Here is an 18,368-nt window from a genome sequence, read left to right as displayed (position 1 = left end):
AGTATTAAATAGAAATATTGTAACTTTGCTGATTGAACTCATGCATGGGATGTCATCTCAAGGTTAGCTGACTTGGATTAATCACAGGATATGAGATTAGCATTCTGTTCCAGTGTGTAGCATGACATTACAGCATGTAATATTTTAGCATTTCTTAAGAAACTTAAGTACACATATAAAGATCACCTAAATCTCACCAGTTCCTGCTTTATTGAACTTTTTATTAATTTTTTAATTACAAATGCTGTAATCCATAAATTTTGAAATGCTCATGATTTGGCAGCCCCGTGTTTGGAAGGCTGTTTCCCTTTGGGGGGAAACCATTTAATGGTGGGTTACAGTTCATAAATTCAAGCAATTGAATTGAAAATTACAAGGGAGACCCCAAATTATTTTGTTATTATGAACTAATTGAATTAAAATTAAAACAGCATCTTAGTTAGAATTTTATGTGTGTGTAACTAAAAGTTAAATACAAACACTGACCTTAGTTTTAAGAATTTGTTTTACTTAACTAATTTGAGTTAAATATCATTTAATATTAAGCTGAATTGCCAAACAAATAATGAAAAATGAATTTGTGAGACTCTTCTAAGTGGTAAAATGAGGCAACTTTCCCTCAGTCTTTCTGAAAAATATGTTTGAAAGAATTGCATTTGTATATAAGATTTGTTGTCACATCTGTGTGTTCTTCCACAAATTATAAAATTGAAAACAAAATGTTGATAACGTAGAGTGGTGGCAACAGGTGAACTCTGTAGTAAAGTTAAATTTACCCAGTGATGGCCTGGCTTGTGTTTCCTTCTGGGCAGATATTGATGAGTGCCAGACCCCAGGAATCTGCATGAATGGGCATTGCATCAACAATGAAGGGTCCTTCCGCTGTGACTGTCCCCCAGGCCTGGCTGTGGGTGTGGACGGACGCGTGTGTGTCGGTAAGTGAAACATTCTGTAATGGCCCCACTGACCAAATGATCTTTGAAAAAGGGATAAAGATATATCTATACAACGGAATCATATTCAGCCATAAAAAGGAATGAAGTAGTGATACATACGAAAGCATGGATGAACTTGAAAACATTACGCTAAGCGAAAGAAGCCACACACAAAAGACCACATAGTGTACGACTCCAAATGAAATGTTTGTGAAGGTCAAATCTGTGGAGACAGAGCAGATTAGTGGTTGCTTAGAGCAGAGAGGGTGAGGGTGGTGGGAGAAGGGGGTGATCACCAAAGGCATTTTTGAGGTGGTGAAATGTTCTGAAATCAACTAGGATGATGATTGTCCAACTCTGTGAATATGCTAAAAACTATTGAATTGTACACTTTAAATGAGTGAATTCTTTGTATGTGAATTATATATCAATAAAGTGGTTTAAAAAAAATTAACAAAGAGCCCGGCTAGCTCCCTTCAGAAGCCTCTGATGAGATGCAAGTCAGAAATGCTGGAGAAGGAAAAAAAAAATTGTCCTTTACCAGCATTCTGCATAGTGTTAGATAACCACATCTCTAAACACAATGAATTTATATTTTATAATTAATAACTAATAAGACTTGAAATGGGTACTGTAGTTCTATCTAAATAAACTCTTGTTTTTATCCCAACAAAATTTATTTATTTAATTTTGCCATCTGAGTTTTAAAAATTTTTTTAAATTTTATTTTTATACAATTTTAAAGGTTACTTTCCAATTACAGTTATTACAAAATATTGGCTATATTCCCCATGTTGTACAATATATCCTTGAGCCTATCTTATACCCAATAGTTTGTAGCTCCCACTCCTCTACCCCTATATTGCCCGTTCCCCACCCCACCGGTAACCACTAGTTTGTTCTCTATATCTGTGAGTCTGCTTCTTTTCCCAAACAAAATTTTAAATGTAAATAATTTATACAATAGAACTTCGACATATATCAAAAGCTAGAAATGTTTCTAAATAGTTATTCTTCATCACTGTGTAGCTAATGATAGAAACCTGGGAAGAGTATGAGAGAGAATGTATATTTTTTTTGAAACCATTCAGAATTCCTCTTGGATACTTTCGAGTTACCAGGCATCAGCTTTAAAGAGGCAGGCAAAATGAAAATGTCATTGGCATTTCGAAACCCAACCAACGTGTCCTAATGATAGCAAGAGCAGAGTGGGTGTGCTGTAAAAATACATTGAATGGCGTATTCTTTCCAAAGCACTTTCATGAAACTTCTAGGGTGAATTAGCCATTGTGCAGCATCTATTTTCAGGTCATATAGTAAAAGGCAGACATACTTACTGGTTTAAAAGTATATTTGAGAGAAATGAAATTCTTTCTCAGACATAGTTGGTTTTACTTTATTCTTACCTATGGGAATCAAAACATTTGGATTCTGAAGGTTAAAAAAAAAAAGAAGCAACAGCAGATGGAAATAATCTGAACACTTAAAGTTTCATCCACTCTATCCAATCTAGGATTTATTTCAGCTTACAAGATTGTCAGCACTTCGTTCAGGGCTATTTCAAATACGGTAACTAGAAGAATGTAGCTCCTTGCTGCTTAGAGAGCTAAAATATTTTCAGTTGCTTTTTTCCTTTATCTAAATGATTTTGCTGAAACCTGTGGTGAGTACAAAACCAGTTTTGGAGGGAGAAATGATTTTTCTTTTAAGCAACCGACATATGAGTAGTTGTTAGGAATTCAGTGTTCAAACACAAATATTCCTTCCCTTGTCCACATACAGAAAAGGCATTAGAAATTTTTGGGAAACCCTCTCCAGTTTTTCACAATTGTGGGTATTAAACTTTTTAAAATAAAAACACTATTTGTTCTGTGTGCAAAATTATATATTACTGTTCCCTTAACATGCTAGATATGTTTTCTTCATGTCTTCTGCCTTTTGAAATGCTTTTAGACGCATTGATTGTTGAGGTTAGAAATGAATCATTACTATGAATTACTATTAGAGTTAGCACTTTAATTTTAGATTTTGTTTGTTCATTTTTGTTTCCCTAGGTAGTGAGATGTGGGTTTTTATTTTCAGAAAATTAAACTACTATTGTAACTAATATGTTGAACAAGCATGACTCACAGGCAGGATATGAACAAAAGGCAACTGTATTTTGTTTTTTTCAATCCTTTAAAAATATATTTTTAATTATTCAATGGGAGCAGTTTATCCAATAAGTAAAGAAGAAAACTCAGGCACCTCCTTACTTTACAATTTTTAGATAGCAAAAATTTATATGACTACTTTAGGTAATGAAAATAATCTGAATTGAGCAATTAGAATGTCCAGCATCATATAATAATTAATATTCGAACTTGATTTGAAGTTATGACTTCCCTCCCAAGCTCAGACCTTCATGAGGAAGACATTTCTGACTCCACCAGGCTCAAAGTGCAGGAGGAAATGTGAGAAGGCAGAAGCAGTGACAGTGTCCTAGGGTGGCTTCAAGACTTCTGGGCTTCACACGAGTTTAAAGTCAACTTCCTCCTCGTGGGTGATTTCATGATTATGTCAGGGACGTTGGCCTGCCCTTCCAGAGATGCAGACACTGCATTTTTCTCCTGGTGGCCACTCCTGGCCAGCCTCTTGTCTTTCTGCAGTCCACTTCAGACAGAGATCTAATGGTGTCTCATCACCCCTCCATGTAGTCCTTTTAGGAACCTCTCTTAGTGTGGCCCATGTCTCATCCATAGGACACGCCACCCTTTGCCCTCTGAACCGAGTGAATAGAGGTTCTACAGTGGGAATAGCCACTCTCCTCTGTGTGCTAGGTGTCCCTGACAGAGTTGGGTACAAAGCTCTTCAAGTTGCTCCCTGTGAAGCTCTCCTCTCTTGACCAGGGGTGAGGATGGAAGCATGCCCAACTTGTAATCTGGCTCTTCCAAAAAAATCCTCCTCAAAAACTCTTCTCTTAATTGCTATTCTCTAAATTGTATGCTCGGTATTGGGAGGGGTTTAAGGACCTGGCAACCAATTTTCCATCTCTACTTCCTTCAGGATGGAGTCTCAAAATTCACCTTGTTATATGATATTTAGCACCATGGGATTTCAGCTTAAATTTCCTTTTTAACATCCTGTTACATTAGTATTTCAATATCTTCATGAACACTGTTTGACAGTTCTGTCAGGTAAAAGGTTAATTTTTTTCTTTACCCTAGTTCTGCTATTTACTAGCTATGAGGCCTTAGGCAAGATGCATTACCTCTCTGTGTGTCCTTTGCTCACTAGTTGTTTTTGAAGATTAAATAAGTTAACATTAGATGTATTTGTGTAAAGCTTGGATGATGTCTGGCACATAAAACATGCCCAATAAGTTAACTATTACAATTATTACTGTTTTGTTAAATCGGAATAGTGATGTTACATCAAAAATAGTCTTAGAGTTGCTGCTTTAAGCTATAAAGAAAAGTTGATACTAAAGAATGAAAAATATAGTTAGCATCTTGTGTCCATACCTATTTTACCTTTGGTAAAGATAAAGTATAATTACCTGAAAAAATCCTTTAGCAATTCCAATTTTTAAGAAAGAAAAGACATGGAGAAATTTGATAACATATGGAACAGGTATAGCTTAGGATTAAGTCCAATCACTGACCAAAACATTCACGTGAGCATGTTCTGATGGTGCTGCTGGTATCAGTGCCTCTAATCCTGTCCACTGGGAACAGTGGCTTGGTTACATTGAAGAGAATAATGTGAACTAAGGTTCCAGTGTGGGGTCTTTGAAAAGGAAAAAGTCAACTGTCTTCATTAAAAATAGAAGTGAGTACCATAGGCTTTTTATCAACTTGCTTCTAAAAATTGCTCCTGGCTTATGTTCTCAACATGAAAACAGAAATAACTTTGACCATTCTATGATGCCTTTTGAGATAAGTGGTACCATCCTAAGAACTCACCAAAATCTTATTGAAAATCATGAACTGTGTGGTATTTGTGCATATTTGTCATTGTGTTGAGTCCTGTTCTTATGTGTAACTCAGAGCTGACTGCCAAACTAGGCCACAGCAGAAGCAGAAAGGGACAGCACGTCCCCTTCCCAGGGTTGGTGTGGTAAAATCTTATGACCTTCTTCTATTTGCGCATACACAGATCTCATTGTTTAATGCAGCCACACATCTCATTGTTTTAACGGGAAGCATCACCACATCGTAAGACATAGGTGACACACTTTGTGTAACAGGCAGATAAAGTTGTTTCCAACAAGTTATGAGTAATTATAGATATTTATAATAATGGTTATCTCTTTGATGGAATTACCATATCAATAGACTGCTTAAAAGCTCTACTGCTTCTCTGGCCTGTATGATGGTCTGAGTTTTTTTATAGTTCACCATTTACCATCTCATAAAGTTGTATTATATTTTATGAGAATGTAGAATGAGAGAACTAAGCAGGATACGCTTCTTTGGGGTGTAACAGGACATAGTAGAAAGAGGAAAAGTTTTGGAGGTCACACAAGCCTGAGTCTGAATCCCAGCTCAGACAGTGGATAGTCTACAGCTTTGAGGTACTTGTGTAACCCCTCTGAACCTCAACTTCCTCATCTATAAAAAGTGCATAATGATCACTATCCTATGGAGTTGTTGACCTGCATGTTCAACAAGATAATGTCTGTCAAGCAGCAAGCACAATGCCACAGATACATAGTGATAGTTATTGAATATTATTTGTATAACTGGATTTATTGAGAGTCTGCAATGATTAAAACATAGTCACAACAGTAAACTGGGGGTTGAAGAGAAAGGTCACCTAACTCAGAAATTTAAGTAAGAAAGTTCATGACCAAGCAGTATCATCTCAAGGTAGTTTAACTGCACTGCACTTCATTGTTCATAAGAATTTCTAAAATAGAAATAATATTAAATGTAGTCAGTGATTAGAGCTCTAAGTCTTGTTTATAACTGTGAAAATATGCCTGGCTCAATGAAAGGCCCGTGAGGAAAAGTGGGATAATTGATGCTTGTGTAGCACATAAAACTTCTTGGAGAAAAAAAAAAGAATTATTGATAATGCATTTATTCTTTTCCTCTCTCAACAAACATTTGTTGATTTCCTAACACTGTGAGATGCTAAAGATACAAAGAAAAAGAAAAGTGGCAGATGCCTTCTAGAAGCTTCCCATATAGTGACCACTTAAGTTACAAGGAGCCTTCAGTTTTGAAATCTCTTTGTCTCTATCACTGTCTCCAATCATTGTTCTTCTGTCTCCTTTAGATACTCACATGCGCAGTACATGCTATGGTGGAATCAAGAAGGGAGTGTGTGTCCGTCCTTTCCCTGGCGCAGTGACCAAGTCTGAATGCTGCTGTGCCAATCCAGACTATGGTTTTGGAGAGCCCTGCCAGCCATGCCCTGCTAAAAATTCAGGTAGTCACCTTCGCCAGTTTCACACCTGATAAAGAATCTAGAAATGTCACATTAGATATTTGGCCGAAGAGTACCTCGGCTCTGAAGTGTTTTGTCTTTATTTTTAATGGAAGAAAAGAAATCCAAACCTGTGTTGATATGTGAAGCATATAATAAAGAGATCTGTCTTGTTTTTACTTATGATCTGTAGGCAGAGAGAACACGTGGTGAATCTTATGATTATTTATTTATTTTTTGATCCAATTATGACTGTTACAACGGATTCTTTACGTGAATATGTTAGCCTCAAAATCTTCCATCCCTTCTGTCATTCTGAAGATAAATAGCGTAAAATTCACGTATCACTTTCAAGGTTACAATAAGTTCATGAGAACCTGGTTTTATTGATTTATTTTTAATCTTTACACAGAATGGTCTTAGGCTGCAGTCTATCAGAAGTTGCAGTCTATCAGGAATCTATCAGTAGTTCCAGAAAGTCATAAATTTATTTCTGAATGTTGTCATAAATTATAGGCACATTAAACAGTTTAATTCTTTGACTATTCTATGACTTGTTCATATTTTTATGAAAACTGTATTGAATAGATGTAAGTACAGTAGGGAATCAAATAAACAATCTCTTTTCCTTTAAAGTTGGGAATAGTTGAAAATATAGGTAGGCAAACATATAAATTACAGTTTAGTATGATTGCTGCCTTAAAAGGGACATAAAGAACTGGGAGAGCACAAAGGAACGAGCAGTTAGTTGCCTGGGGAGGCTGGGAAAGACTGCACAGAGGGGTGGAGGCTTACTTTGGTCTTGAAAAAAGGAATAAGAACTTCCCAGGTAGAAGGTGGAAGAAATGAATTCCAGCAAAGGAAATGACTTGTAATTCTGTTAAAAATCCTAAATGGACTGTTCAAACCTTAGCAAAATGGTGAGAGTCCCTCTGGAAGAATTACTGAGTATGACATTTTTTAAAAAGAGGAGTTAATGAAGGAAGTCTTCCCCTAAAATGTCAAGTGAATTATGCATATTATGAAAGAAGTGCAAAAATTGATAACAAGACTACGTAAAAAGATCAGTGACTAATAAAATGAGTTGTGAATATAAGTGGAAATATAGGGCACAGTAAAGATAGCATTGAGGTCAATGAGAACAAATTAAACTAAGTAATTAATATTGTTGATAAATATTGGAAAAAATATGAAGTTAGCTCCCTACATTAAATGGTACAAAATAATTTTTTTGTAGAAGATACAAACTTTTTGTTGTCTTGTAATGATAAAGGACTCTCAAAACAAACCCCAAAGAATAAAATACACATATAAATTAGAAAAATATTTTATTTAATTTATAAAGAATTTACATTAATCAATAAGGAAAGTTGAAATCCTCTATAGAAAAAAGTACAGTGTACACAGACAGAACTTCACAAAGCAGAAAGGCAAATGGTAGAGTGCCATATACAAAGATGTCCAATCTGTCTAAAATTAAAAGTTTAGAAAGGTGTCATTTTTGTTTATTAGATTGGTAAAATACAAATGATTGATTTTCCCCAGTGTTGGGGAGGATATACAGAAATGGGTACTCTCTTCCATTGGTGCTAGAAGGGTAACCTGGGATATTTAGGGAGAGGGGGACTATCAGAAACCTTAAAAGAGACATAAACTTCGAGCAGTTTTACTTCCAAGAGATTAACCTAGTGATAGAATTGAACTTTGTATTTTTTTATTATAATTGCAGAAAGTTGAACAAACCTAATTTCATTAATAAGAGATTGATTGACTGAGTGTGGTAGATCCACATAACTGAGAAAAGATGTTAAATCATCTATTATGAATAGGCTATTACATGAAGTGTCTATTGTAGAGTACAGAGGGTCCAAGCCTCCTCGCCACTTACAACCTCTATGACCTGAGCATGTTACTTCCCATCTCTATCCAAGCTCTCTTGGGAGTAAAAGAGGAAAAATAACAGTATCTAGTTTGTGGTATTGGGAGGATTAAATAAATTATTAGATGCAAAATGCTAGAACAATACCAGGCACATCGTGTAGTAAATGCTATTTATTACATAAGTGTTTTCTATTATTTTATTATTGAGAGGAGAAAAAAAGCTAAAAGGCAATCTCTGTTGTACAATTTAGATTTTTTTAAAGTTTACATATGTAGAAAATATTTGTAATGTTTATCAATATTTTAATGAAATTCAGGGTGATAATCACAGTTATTTTTATTTACTTTTCTATGCTTACCTGTGATTTTGGAATTCTTAAAATAATTATGTGCTAGAAAATGGCCCTTTTTTTCATTTTAAGTTATTGCAGGTAATTCTTCTTAATGATAGTTTTGGAGTTATGTAAGTGACTTGTGTATGGAACAGATATAGTTTAGAGTTTTTGATTTCTCTATTTGTTTTTATCTTACAGCTGAATTCCATGGTCTTTGTAGTAGTGGAGTAGGTATCACTGTGGATGGAAGAGGTAGCTCTATTCAATTTTCAATCTTATAATAATTATATAGTTTTATAGCTTTATTATTATAATATTATAGATAAGATGTATTTAATATTATAAAAATATATCAGTATAAAGTAATAAAATAAATTATCTCCTAGAACAATGGTTATAAGCTAGATGATATCAATCAGTATGTAGATGTGCATTTTTCATAGTAGATAAATATTTATCTGTTAAATATGTGTTGTTTAAAATGTCACTAACAAACTACAACCATGATTTTATGGATACCGTCACTTAAGAAGAAGCTAGAGCTTGTAAAAAAAAAAAAAGAAAAACAAGACAATTTAAAGAAAAATGTTAAATAATGGTGCTGACATGGTTTAAACAAAAACAATCTGTAAGAGATATTTGATATGGATCTTTAAGAGATATTTGAGATATACTGCCCTAAAAATAAATTGACTATTTATGGCTAAGAATACTAAAATGTTTCTGTCCAACCAAAGAAGTACAAGGTTTCATTAAAGTTTTCTTTTTTTTTAAATTTAGCACTATGATTAACAAAATTCCAATATAGAACTTGAATATTAAGTACATATGTGTTTATAAAGTTATTTTATATGTTAATAGTGTCCTTTGTTTTTTTAAAATAAAATTGTAGGGTGTTATTAATCTTTAGTTTACATATATATTCTAATACTTTCATGTTTGAGGAGACTTTAGACAAATTATAGCTTAATTGACAGTAAATATCACATTTTTTGCAAAGAACATCAGAAACCAGAGTAAAGGAGCAAACTTTTACAATGATGTTTCTCCCAAAAATTAAATTAAAAGACTGACATTTCTGGAGTATTTAAGGCTTCCCAAATTCTAGAACACAGTAGTTAGGATTACAATTTGAGCATAGTTACCAAAATTTTATTTTATGCTGACTCTGTTTTTTTATTCCCTGTCAATATGGCCTCCCCAACAGAGCCAGCTGCCCGTTGCAACTAGATGGTTGCTCATACAAGCACATCATTCCTCAAGTCCCATGGCCCACGGGTGACAGAGAGTAGTCATGTTCATGGCTTGTTGTAAAACATTGTGTTCTCAAGCATCCACATTTGAACTGTCCTCTCCATTAATTTCAACTTATCAACAATGAGAAACATTTAATAAGTATCATATTACTTAGTTGACTGTAAAAAATGATAATAAAATAGAAATATTCCAGGCCTTCAGGACCATAAAATTATACAGACACCCTAATAAATCTTTGCCTTTTAATTAGATGGTTATAATACCTATCAAGTTGAGTTTCCCTTTGGGTTTTGAGCCAACAGTCTATAAATTTCTTTATTAATTTTATCATAAATGCCAGCCCATTACATGGCTTAATTCTTTGAATTTCTGCCAGTTCCCTTCATTTTTCTTTTGACTTACCAGGAAGTGTCCCATATCTCTCAATTTTATTCTCACTCCTTATTTTCATTTCCTTTCCCTTTCTGAACGGCAGACAAATTGGGGGTTTGCAGGGTTAAACACTACGTATTTTGAGTGATCTTTACTAGACATACATGTATCAACAGACAGTAAGTGGCTGTGAGCATTAAACTTTGAACATTTAATGCAGATATCAATGAGTGTGCTCTGGATCCTGATATATGTGCCAATGGAATTTGTGAAAATTTACGTGGTAGTTACCGTTGTAATTGCAACAGTGGCTATGAGCCAGATGCCTCCGGAAGAAACTGTATTGGTAAGTTATTTGTTTTATTATACAAGAGCCTTTTGTATCATTTAATCCCATGGATTATAGGAGAAATCAAACTACAAAAAAATGAGTAAAACTAGAGATCTTACAGTTTTTCTTGTTTCCTTTTTAGTGCAGAGATATAAAACTATGGGAATCAAACAAATGCTATTACATAATAACACAATTTAGTATTTAAATTATTTTATTATTTTTAGTAATTAAATTACTAAATTTTATTATTTTTAGTAATTAAATTATTTTTTCCCAAGTGAATGGACACAGAGTCAGTTATTGGCCTGTTATATCTGCATATATCTTAATCCTATAATTTTTCACTAGGAAGTGAGATTCAAAAATTAATGAGGCAGTGTGGATAATAATAAGTTAAGAAAATTAAATATTACAGGTTGACTTAGAAAGAAACAGTTGCTGCAACATATCCAAACATGATAACTGAGATGGGTGTTTCCTTTTGTAATTTATAAGGGAATGTTTGAAAAAACTCAAGTATGTAGTTCATATATTCAAGAATTTGTGAAGAATCTAGATTTTCCCGTGGAGCACTTGAGTTCACTTTTATAAAACGAATGTTATTCCATCCATTATTATATATAATAATTTTTACATCTAACCACTGATGACTCTTACATCCAAGTCTTGATGATTATGATTAGAAAGAAATACATTTTTCTATGTTTATGGCTCTGGGTTTTATTACTGATTTATGTTATTATATATCCATTTCACCTTGGGTTGAAGATATACATACAGATGGATATATAAAGCTATATTAAATATCATGTACTTACAACAGATTTTGATATCTGTTGGGAAGGGCACCAGCCAGAGATTGTTGAACATTTATAAAAATATGCAAACCAGCTAGCTTTTATTCCCCAGAAGCAAAGTTGCTTCCAGCATAGTGTCCAAGTACAGTTGAGCACATGAATACCCTACTGGAAACAGGGAGATTCAGTGAGCATTCACACATTGAACACGGTTCATGGCACTACTCAACTCTTTAAAGTAGGTACGTGCATAATTTTGATAAAATTAAAACTAGATTTTAAAAATAAAAATGAAGCCAAATTCCAGTTTTAGTTTGCTGGGGCTGCCCTAACAAAGTACACAAAACGGGGTTGCTTAAAACAACGGAAATTGATTGTTACAGTTTGGGAAGTGAGAAGTCCAAAATCAAGGTGTCAACAGGACTATGCTCTCTCTAATGGCTTTAGGGGAGACTCTTTCCTTTCCTCTTCTAGTCTCTGGTATTTGCTGGCAATCTTTAGCATTCCTAGGCTTTTAGATGTGTCACTCTAGCCACACATCCATCTTTCCCCTGTGTGTCTTCACATCAGCTTCCCTCTGTATGTGTCTGTCCCTATGTCAAAATTTGCCCTTTTTCATATGGACTCCAGGCGTTGGTGTCCATACCTATATTGGAATACAACCTACCTGAAGGATCTTATTTTAACTTGATTACTCTATAACAATCCTATTTCTAAATAAGGTCACATTCTGAGGTACTGTGGGTTAGGGATTCAAAATATTTTTTGAGAGACCCATTTCAACCCATAGCATGGACTAATGGATAAATTTATTGTGATTCAGCCACTTGATAAAATGTACAATCATGAGGGAGATTATGGTGATGCTTAAAATACAATACCGCTGCGGGACAGTAAGTAAATGAAGAACAAAGTAGTAATGTGCCTTTTCCAAAGCATTACACACCTCCCAGGAACTTCAAAACATCTTAAAAGTAGCCACAAGAATAAGAATGTTCCATATGAGTAAAACCAAATATATTTTGCTTAGGATCAGGAATGTGCTTTGGATACGAAGAGACTGAGTCAAGGTATTGGGTGAGGAAAAAAACAAACAATAAAAATAAAACATTTTGGTCACTGTGCTGTTTGTTTCACTGTGTGTGTCTCCTGTCTTCTAACGGTTGCTTCCAGACATTGATGAGTGCCTGGTAAACAGACTGCTTTGTGACAATGGCCTATGCCGAAACACACCTGGGAGCTACAGCTGCACCTGCCCACCTGGCTATGTGTTCAGGACTGAGACAGAGACGTGTGAAGGTAAGAGCCATCTTCCTTCGTTGTGAACAGTAAGCACCTCAATATGCGTGAACCACAAGTATGTTATGAAGCAATAGAGCAGAAAGAATGTTGTTTGAATATGTTTTAAATTTTATAATCTCTTTCAGCTAACCTGCCAGTTTTAGAAATAGCATGCACCTAACCCAGTTTATAAAACCATCAGTTTTGTCCCATTCAGATGAAATATCAACAAACATTTTGAATTTAATGGGGAAAAAAAAGTGAAAGGAGCCAATTTGTTTTACTTGCTAATAAAATGTCAGATTTTTGTTTGTTTTTCCCTTTTTAAAACCACTATGACACATTAGCCTGGGGGAACCTGCACTGTAATGGCAAAGTCAGCTCTTTGGCATTTTATTTATGAAATGATCGATAGACCTCAGAGGTTGGCCCAGAAAATATTTGGGGCTTGAGTCAAAATTGTCACCTTAATTAAATTTATAGTCCAAGAAAATTGTCCTTTGCATTTGACAATTTTGAAGTTATAATTTGGGCTTAAAGGTCGTGAATCACTGTTTAAAAACGTCTTCCTTTTCTTTTGAGCTCATTTTTCTTCAGTGGAAGTTACATGAATGAGTTAAATGCTTAGGAAAGGCCTCATTTTCAGTAGATACCAGCTGAGCAATGAGTGCCTTCAATTATGTTTTTGTTTCTTGATCAAAGTACTGCGTATTTCAGAATACTCTGTTGTATGACTACTAGTCATTGTTCCTTTTAAGTCTCACTGTGTGGGCCTACAGAAGCGTCCCATGACATTCTCAAATCCAATAACTACTTCCGAATAGTAACTTTTTCAAAAAAAATTTCATCTTTAGTTATTTGGAGTAGCCCTTTTCTATCTGTTAAAGTATTTGTTTCCTAGTGACTTCATAGCCAAGAAAACTGCAATAGTAATATTATGCAAAAAGATGTTAACATTCTCTTCATCTTATTGTTTAACTTCAAAGCATTCTTATGAACGGAAACAAGTTAGGACTCAAACAGGATGCCAGAACACAGACGACTTAGCTGAAGTCAATGAAATGCAATTACAAAGTGCAATTCTCAGTTTGGATTGAATTTGAGGGACCACTGAAAAGCAGTAATTAACCTGAAGAAAGAAAAAAGGGGAAGAAAAAAGAAAACCTCGGCATAAAATGCAGTTTTTCTGAACTTAGTTGTGATAACTGTTGAGTTCCCCTCCTATCCACCACCTGTGGCAGGAGCTGCTCAAAGAAGAGCGCACTTTCCATTCCCAACTAAAGTACTTGAAGATTCATCCTGTCCATAGATGAGCAGAGATGACAGGGGGCACACTTAAGAATTTTGAATATTTTCACATAATATGTGTTTAAATTAGCCTAAGCTTCTTTTTTTTTTTTTAATTTTTGTTTATTATTTATTTATTATGTTTATTTTTGGCTGTGTTGGGTCTTCGTTTCTGTGTGAGGGCTTTCTCCAGTTGCGGCGAGCGGGGGCCACTCTTCATCGCGGTGCGCGGGCCTCTCACTATCGCGGCCTCTCTTGTTGCGGAGCAGAGGCTCCAGACGCTCAGGCTCAGTAGTTGTGGCTCACGGGCCCAGTTGCTCCGCGGCATGTGGGATCTTCCCAGACCAGGGCTCGAACCCGTGTCCCCTGCATTGGCAGGCAGATTCTCAACCACTGCACCACCAGGGAAGCCCGCCTAAGCTTCTTAAATGTATTCAACCAGAGTCTTTATTTTCTAGCACTCACTCCCCTCAACACCTCTTATCCTTCAAAATTGCCATGAGAAACTTTGTAAAAGAAAAAAAATTCTAGCCATATTTACTCCATGAGTGTTTTGGAGGGTGGGAGAAGGGATTTCAAGAATTGTGTTTCCTTCCGTTTTGTTTTTATTCCCGACTTTCTACACTTCCTTCTCACTGCCCTTTATCAGTTTTACCTATTGTCTCTTGGAAGATAAGCTTCTGTTAAATATCAGGAAGCTCTGAAAGCAAGAATAGCTAAGGATATCATCTTGATTTAACTGGGAAGCTGATGATTATTAGGACTGGTTTCCCTGTCCATAGCGACAGTACCCTTTGGTGCTATTGTGAGGGAGACACATAACGGGGAACTAAATGGTTGGTGTCTGATTCAGTTTGGTCAGTTTGGTTTGCATACCAAATCATCAATATTTATAGCATATTTCTTCCATTTTAACAAGTAAGATGAAGTTGAAGGGTACTGAGAGGTGAAATACCAAAGGGTAAATAAAAGGGATTCGTCTACTTACGTGAAAAAGTGAAGAGTAGGAGCTAATGGTGTTTGATAGTATGACATTGGATGATTACATAAATATTAAGGCATATTAATACCAAATCAGGCAACAGTGATGGTTAGAAAACATGGTCTTTGCTTATTTTGTCCAAAGGATAATTGTTCCTGATAAACCTGAGCCTTTTCTTTAATACGAAATATGTTTTATTACCTGTCGTTTATAAGAAAGAAGTTCATATTATGTAAATAAGAGAGAAATGATAGAGAAATATTTTGGTTCCAGCCTTATGACATTTGTGGAAATAAAAATGATTTGTTGTGAGAAATCCAACCAAATAACTGTTATTTCTACACTTTCTTCCCACTATTAAGTTATTTGCATTTTATTAAGTGTTTTGCAAAAAAGAAATAGACCTGCAGGCCACGGATATCTTTTTCCCTTGGGTGTCCTCCTATTTCCAGTCTTGCATTCACACAATAAATTTGTCTGCCTGAAGCAGTTCTCTGCATGCTATTCTTTCTAAACTAATTTCCAAAGACTAGGCAGGGAATTATCAGCCAATTCATTGCCGATTCTAGCTTTCTCTCTATATATTTGCTATATTCACTAATTTTGCTTGTCATTCATGTTTTCAACAGGCTATTTTAAATATGTAATAAATAGCAGTGATCAAGTTTCTCTGATATTTCAAACTGAAGTTACTAAAATTTATCTTACTTTTTTTGTTTGAGCTCTGAGAGTCTGTGAAAGTTAAAATTTTTATAGCAAGCACTGTGGTTTAGATTGTGTTTCCAGTGACATAACTAGTTAAATGTAAACCAGATGTGCTTTGAAGTTTATTTCCAGGAATGTACAGTGAACTGTTTCAGTTCCTGGTTCCACGACATTTATAACATAAAAACACATTGTATTTAAAGAAAAATTAAACAGTTTATATTTGTAGCTGTCATGGCATGTGTTTATAGTTTTTGAGTTCATAATTGCTTAATATAAAATAGGGATTTTGAAAGTATATGATACTGACATTTTTCTTTTGGGGAGCTTCTTACAAATAAAATTAGTAGGTAATATATCATCTGTCTTCAGATTAGGTATCTGCTGCTTTTTTGGCTGATTTCTTTTTTATATTGTGTTTTTATTGAAAGAATTTTAGTACTCTGGAATAGATGTTTTCATTCCAAATCTGTGCTATATTTATAAAACCTGCTCTTGTATTTTTCTTTAAAGAGGCTTTCTTGCTACAAATGACCTGAAAGAAAGATGCATTTATATTTCTTCACACAATTTCTACTTGAAGAATTCATTTAATACCTGTGTACTTCTTTAGTAGTTTTGAAATAGCAAAGAAGGAACATAACTGTTTTCCACATGGATTTTAAAATTTGCATTTCAAGTCCACAGACTTGAAAATCAGTGAGCCCTGCCTTTTCAGAACCAGTTTAGTTTATATTTGACTTGAGATGTTCAAGAGTAAACATTACAATCTTCTAGATATTTATTTGCATGTTTTCCTTGGTATATATAGTATTCATGTTTAATTCAAAGAGGTGTTTAGAAAAAAAAATAAGTATTATGGTGAACTCGGAAACTGTAGTGTTCAACAAAAAAAATCTTGAGGTACGTTGACCTGTTTCAGATAGTTAATCAAATACAGAAAGAAATCCATGTCTCTCTTCCTTAAATTGAGTGGTTTAATTTATATTGAAGGTCAGTCTTTGATATTGTTTCTAAACACTTTAGCTAAATCTTGTATTTATTTTTAATGAACTCATGTTAAACTATTTAACTTTATTGGCTTGACATTTTGTTTAGTCACCACTTGAGAACATAGGCATACTCTAATTCTGACTGTCATACTTCTGACCGTCAACAGGAATTGTTTAGATTATGGTATATGATTTGATTTAGGACTCAGATCAAATTAATGATGGTAAAGGTCTATTTAAAACAATTAAAAGATTTTTTTCTCTTTTTAGTTTTAGCACAATCAGTTGTGCTTTAAAAATGTCTCACACCAAACATGGAAATGTGAACGGGAAGGTGGATATGGGCTAGAGGAGAATGCTGTACCCAGTATTAAAGTTTCATCCCTTATTTCCTGATTTGTATCCAGAAATTTGGAATTAAAGCCAGCATTGTGATATGTTGTCTCTCCTACAGGCTTTTTAAATTCTTCCAAAACCTCTCGGAGCCACAAATGACAGAAACAGTCACTTTTGTGCACAGCACACATTGCGCCCAGGAATATGTTGCTTTCCATGGAATCAGAATTCAAATTTCCCACAGGAAAATTACATCTCATTGTAGGAGAAAATGAATCCCATTTATGTAAAGTTGTAGTGAAACAGTGAAGATTTAGATGCTAAACCCTTTCAAAATAGGCTGATTCCTGTAGTCCTACTGAGTCCGCAGCCGTGCACATGTGTATTCACACTGTAAAATGCACTTCTCCCTTCCCCATTCACTTTATGCCTCATAGAACCATATTAAAATTACAAGAGCCAAGTTTACCAGACATTCTGGCATAGCGTGGCTTGTTGGAATAATATTTTCCAGAAACACATGGCAGCTCTAACAGAATCTTTTCCTTCTGGATTGTAGATATAAATGAATGTGAAAGCAGCCCATGTGTCAATGGGGCCTGCAGGAACAACCTTGGATCTTTCAATTGTGAATGTTCTCCTGGCAGCAAACTCAGCTCTACAGGATTGATCTGTATTGGTAAGATTCATACGTGGTGCTGATGTTTCAGTTTCACTACAGAGATAAGCAGAGACCTCAGGACTTCTGTGGATAAAAACAGAACACGATCACAGGAAGCTAATAATTAGGAGTTACTTCAGTTGTTTTCTCTTGTTATCAAGATAGGAGTACAACATGATAGCATAAACTGGACAGGCTCTTAAATTTTGTTACATTCTGGGAAGCGTTCCTTTCTTATAAGTATATATATTATGCTATACGTTATAAGCATTTCCATACCACACACATATTTATATTCATTCCCCAGGAATGCCTTAGGCATCAATACAATCAAATCCTTACTGCATACTTTTTATAAACAACCTTCAATGGTAAACAGAAATGTGATCGCATTTGGACTCAGTTAACAAGACGAGAATTTGAAGAGTTTAAACTTTAAACAAATAGAAAGAATTTATTGTTTTTTTTCATTTCTCCCATCAATCATAAATTTATGAGCTCCAAGGAAGAGAAGATAACTGTTTTCTTGCTTTGGGAAATCTCTAAGAGAGAAAGATTCCAAAACTTCCAAGACATCTTTCAATGTATCTCAAAACATATAAGGTCAGTTTTTGATAAAGACGATAGGAGATATATAAAATGAAATAGTCTGATCTATCACTATAAGCAACCGTTCAGCATATGTAAGGAAAAAAACGACCCCAGTCATTCTTTCCTGCTTCTAGTGTCTATGGCTACACTGGCTAGGTATACATACTTCATATTATTACCTAGTATCCACCTTTAAAGGGAACTAAATAT

At 34.7% G+C, this 18,368-nt stretch overlaps 1 protein-coding gene across 1 annotated transcript in view; it reads left to right on the top strand.

Annotated features, from left to right (window-relative positions):
- Positions 1 to 18,368, top strand: part of FBN2 (fibrillin 2) — a 224,002-nt gene that overhangs the window by 126,710 nt on the left and 78,924 nt on the right. The window contains exons 15-20 of the mRNA XM_057541239.1: positions 813 to 935; positions 6,198 to 6,350; positions 8,762 to 8,815; positions 10,413 to 10,538; positions 12,497 to 12,622; positions 17,466 to 17,585. Coding sequence (XP_057397222.1) covers positions 813 to 935; positions 6,198 to 6,350; positions 8,762 to 8,815; positions 10,413 to 10,538; positions 12,497 to 12,622; positions 17,466 to 17,585 — 702 coding nt within the window. The remainder of the gene's footprint in view (positions 1 to 812; positions 936 to 6,197; positions 6,351 to 8,761; positions 8,816 to 10,412; positions 10,539 to 12,496; positions 12,623 to 17,465; positions 17,586 to 18,368) is intronic.

The sequence above is a fragment of the Balaenoptera acutorostrata genome, chromosome 2, assembly GCF_949987535.1.
Source record: "Balaenoptera acutorostrata chromosome 2, mBalAcu1.1, whole genome shotgun sequence".
Taxonomy (NCBI): domain Eukaryota; kingdom Metazoa; phylum Chordata; class Mammalia; order Artiodactyla; family Balaenopteridae; genus Balaenoptera; species Balaenoptera acutorostrata.
The sequence above is the reverse complement of the archived record's forward strand: the minus strand, read 5'-3'. Positions and strand labels throughout refer to the sequence as shown.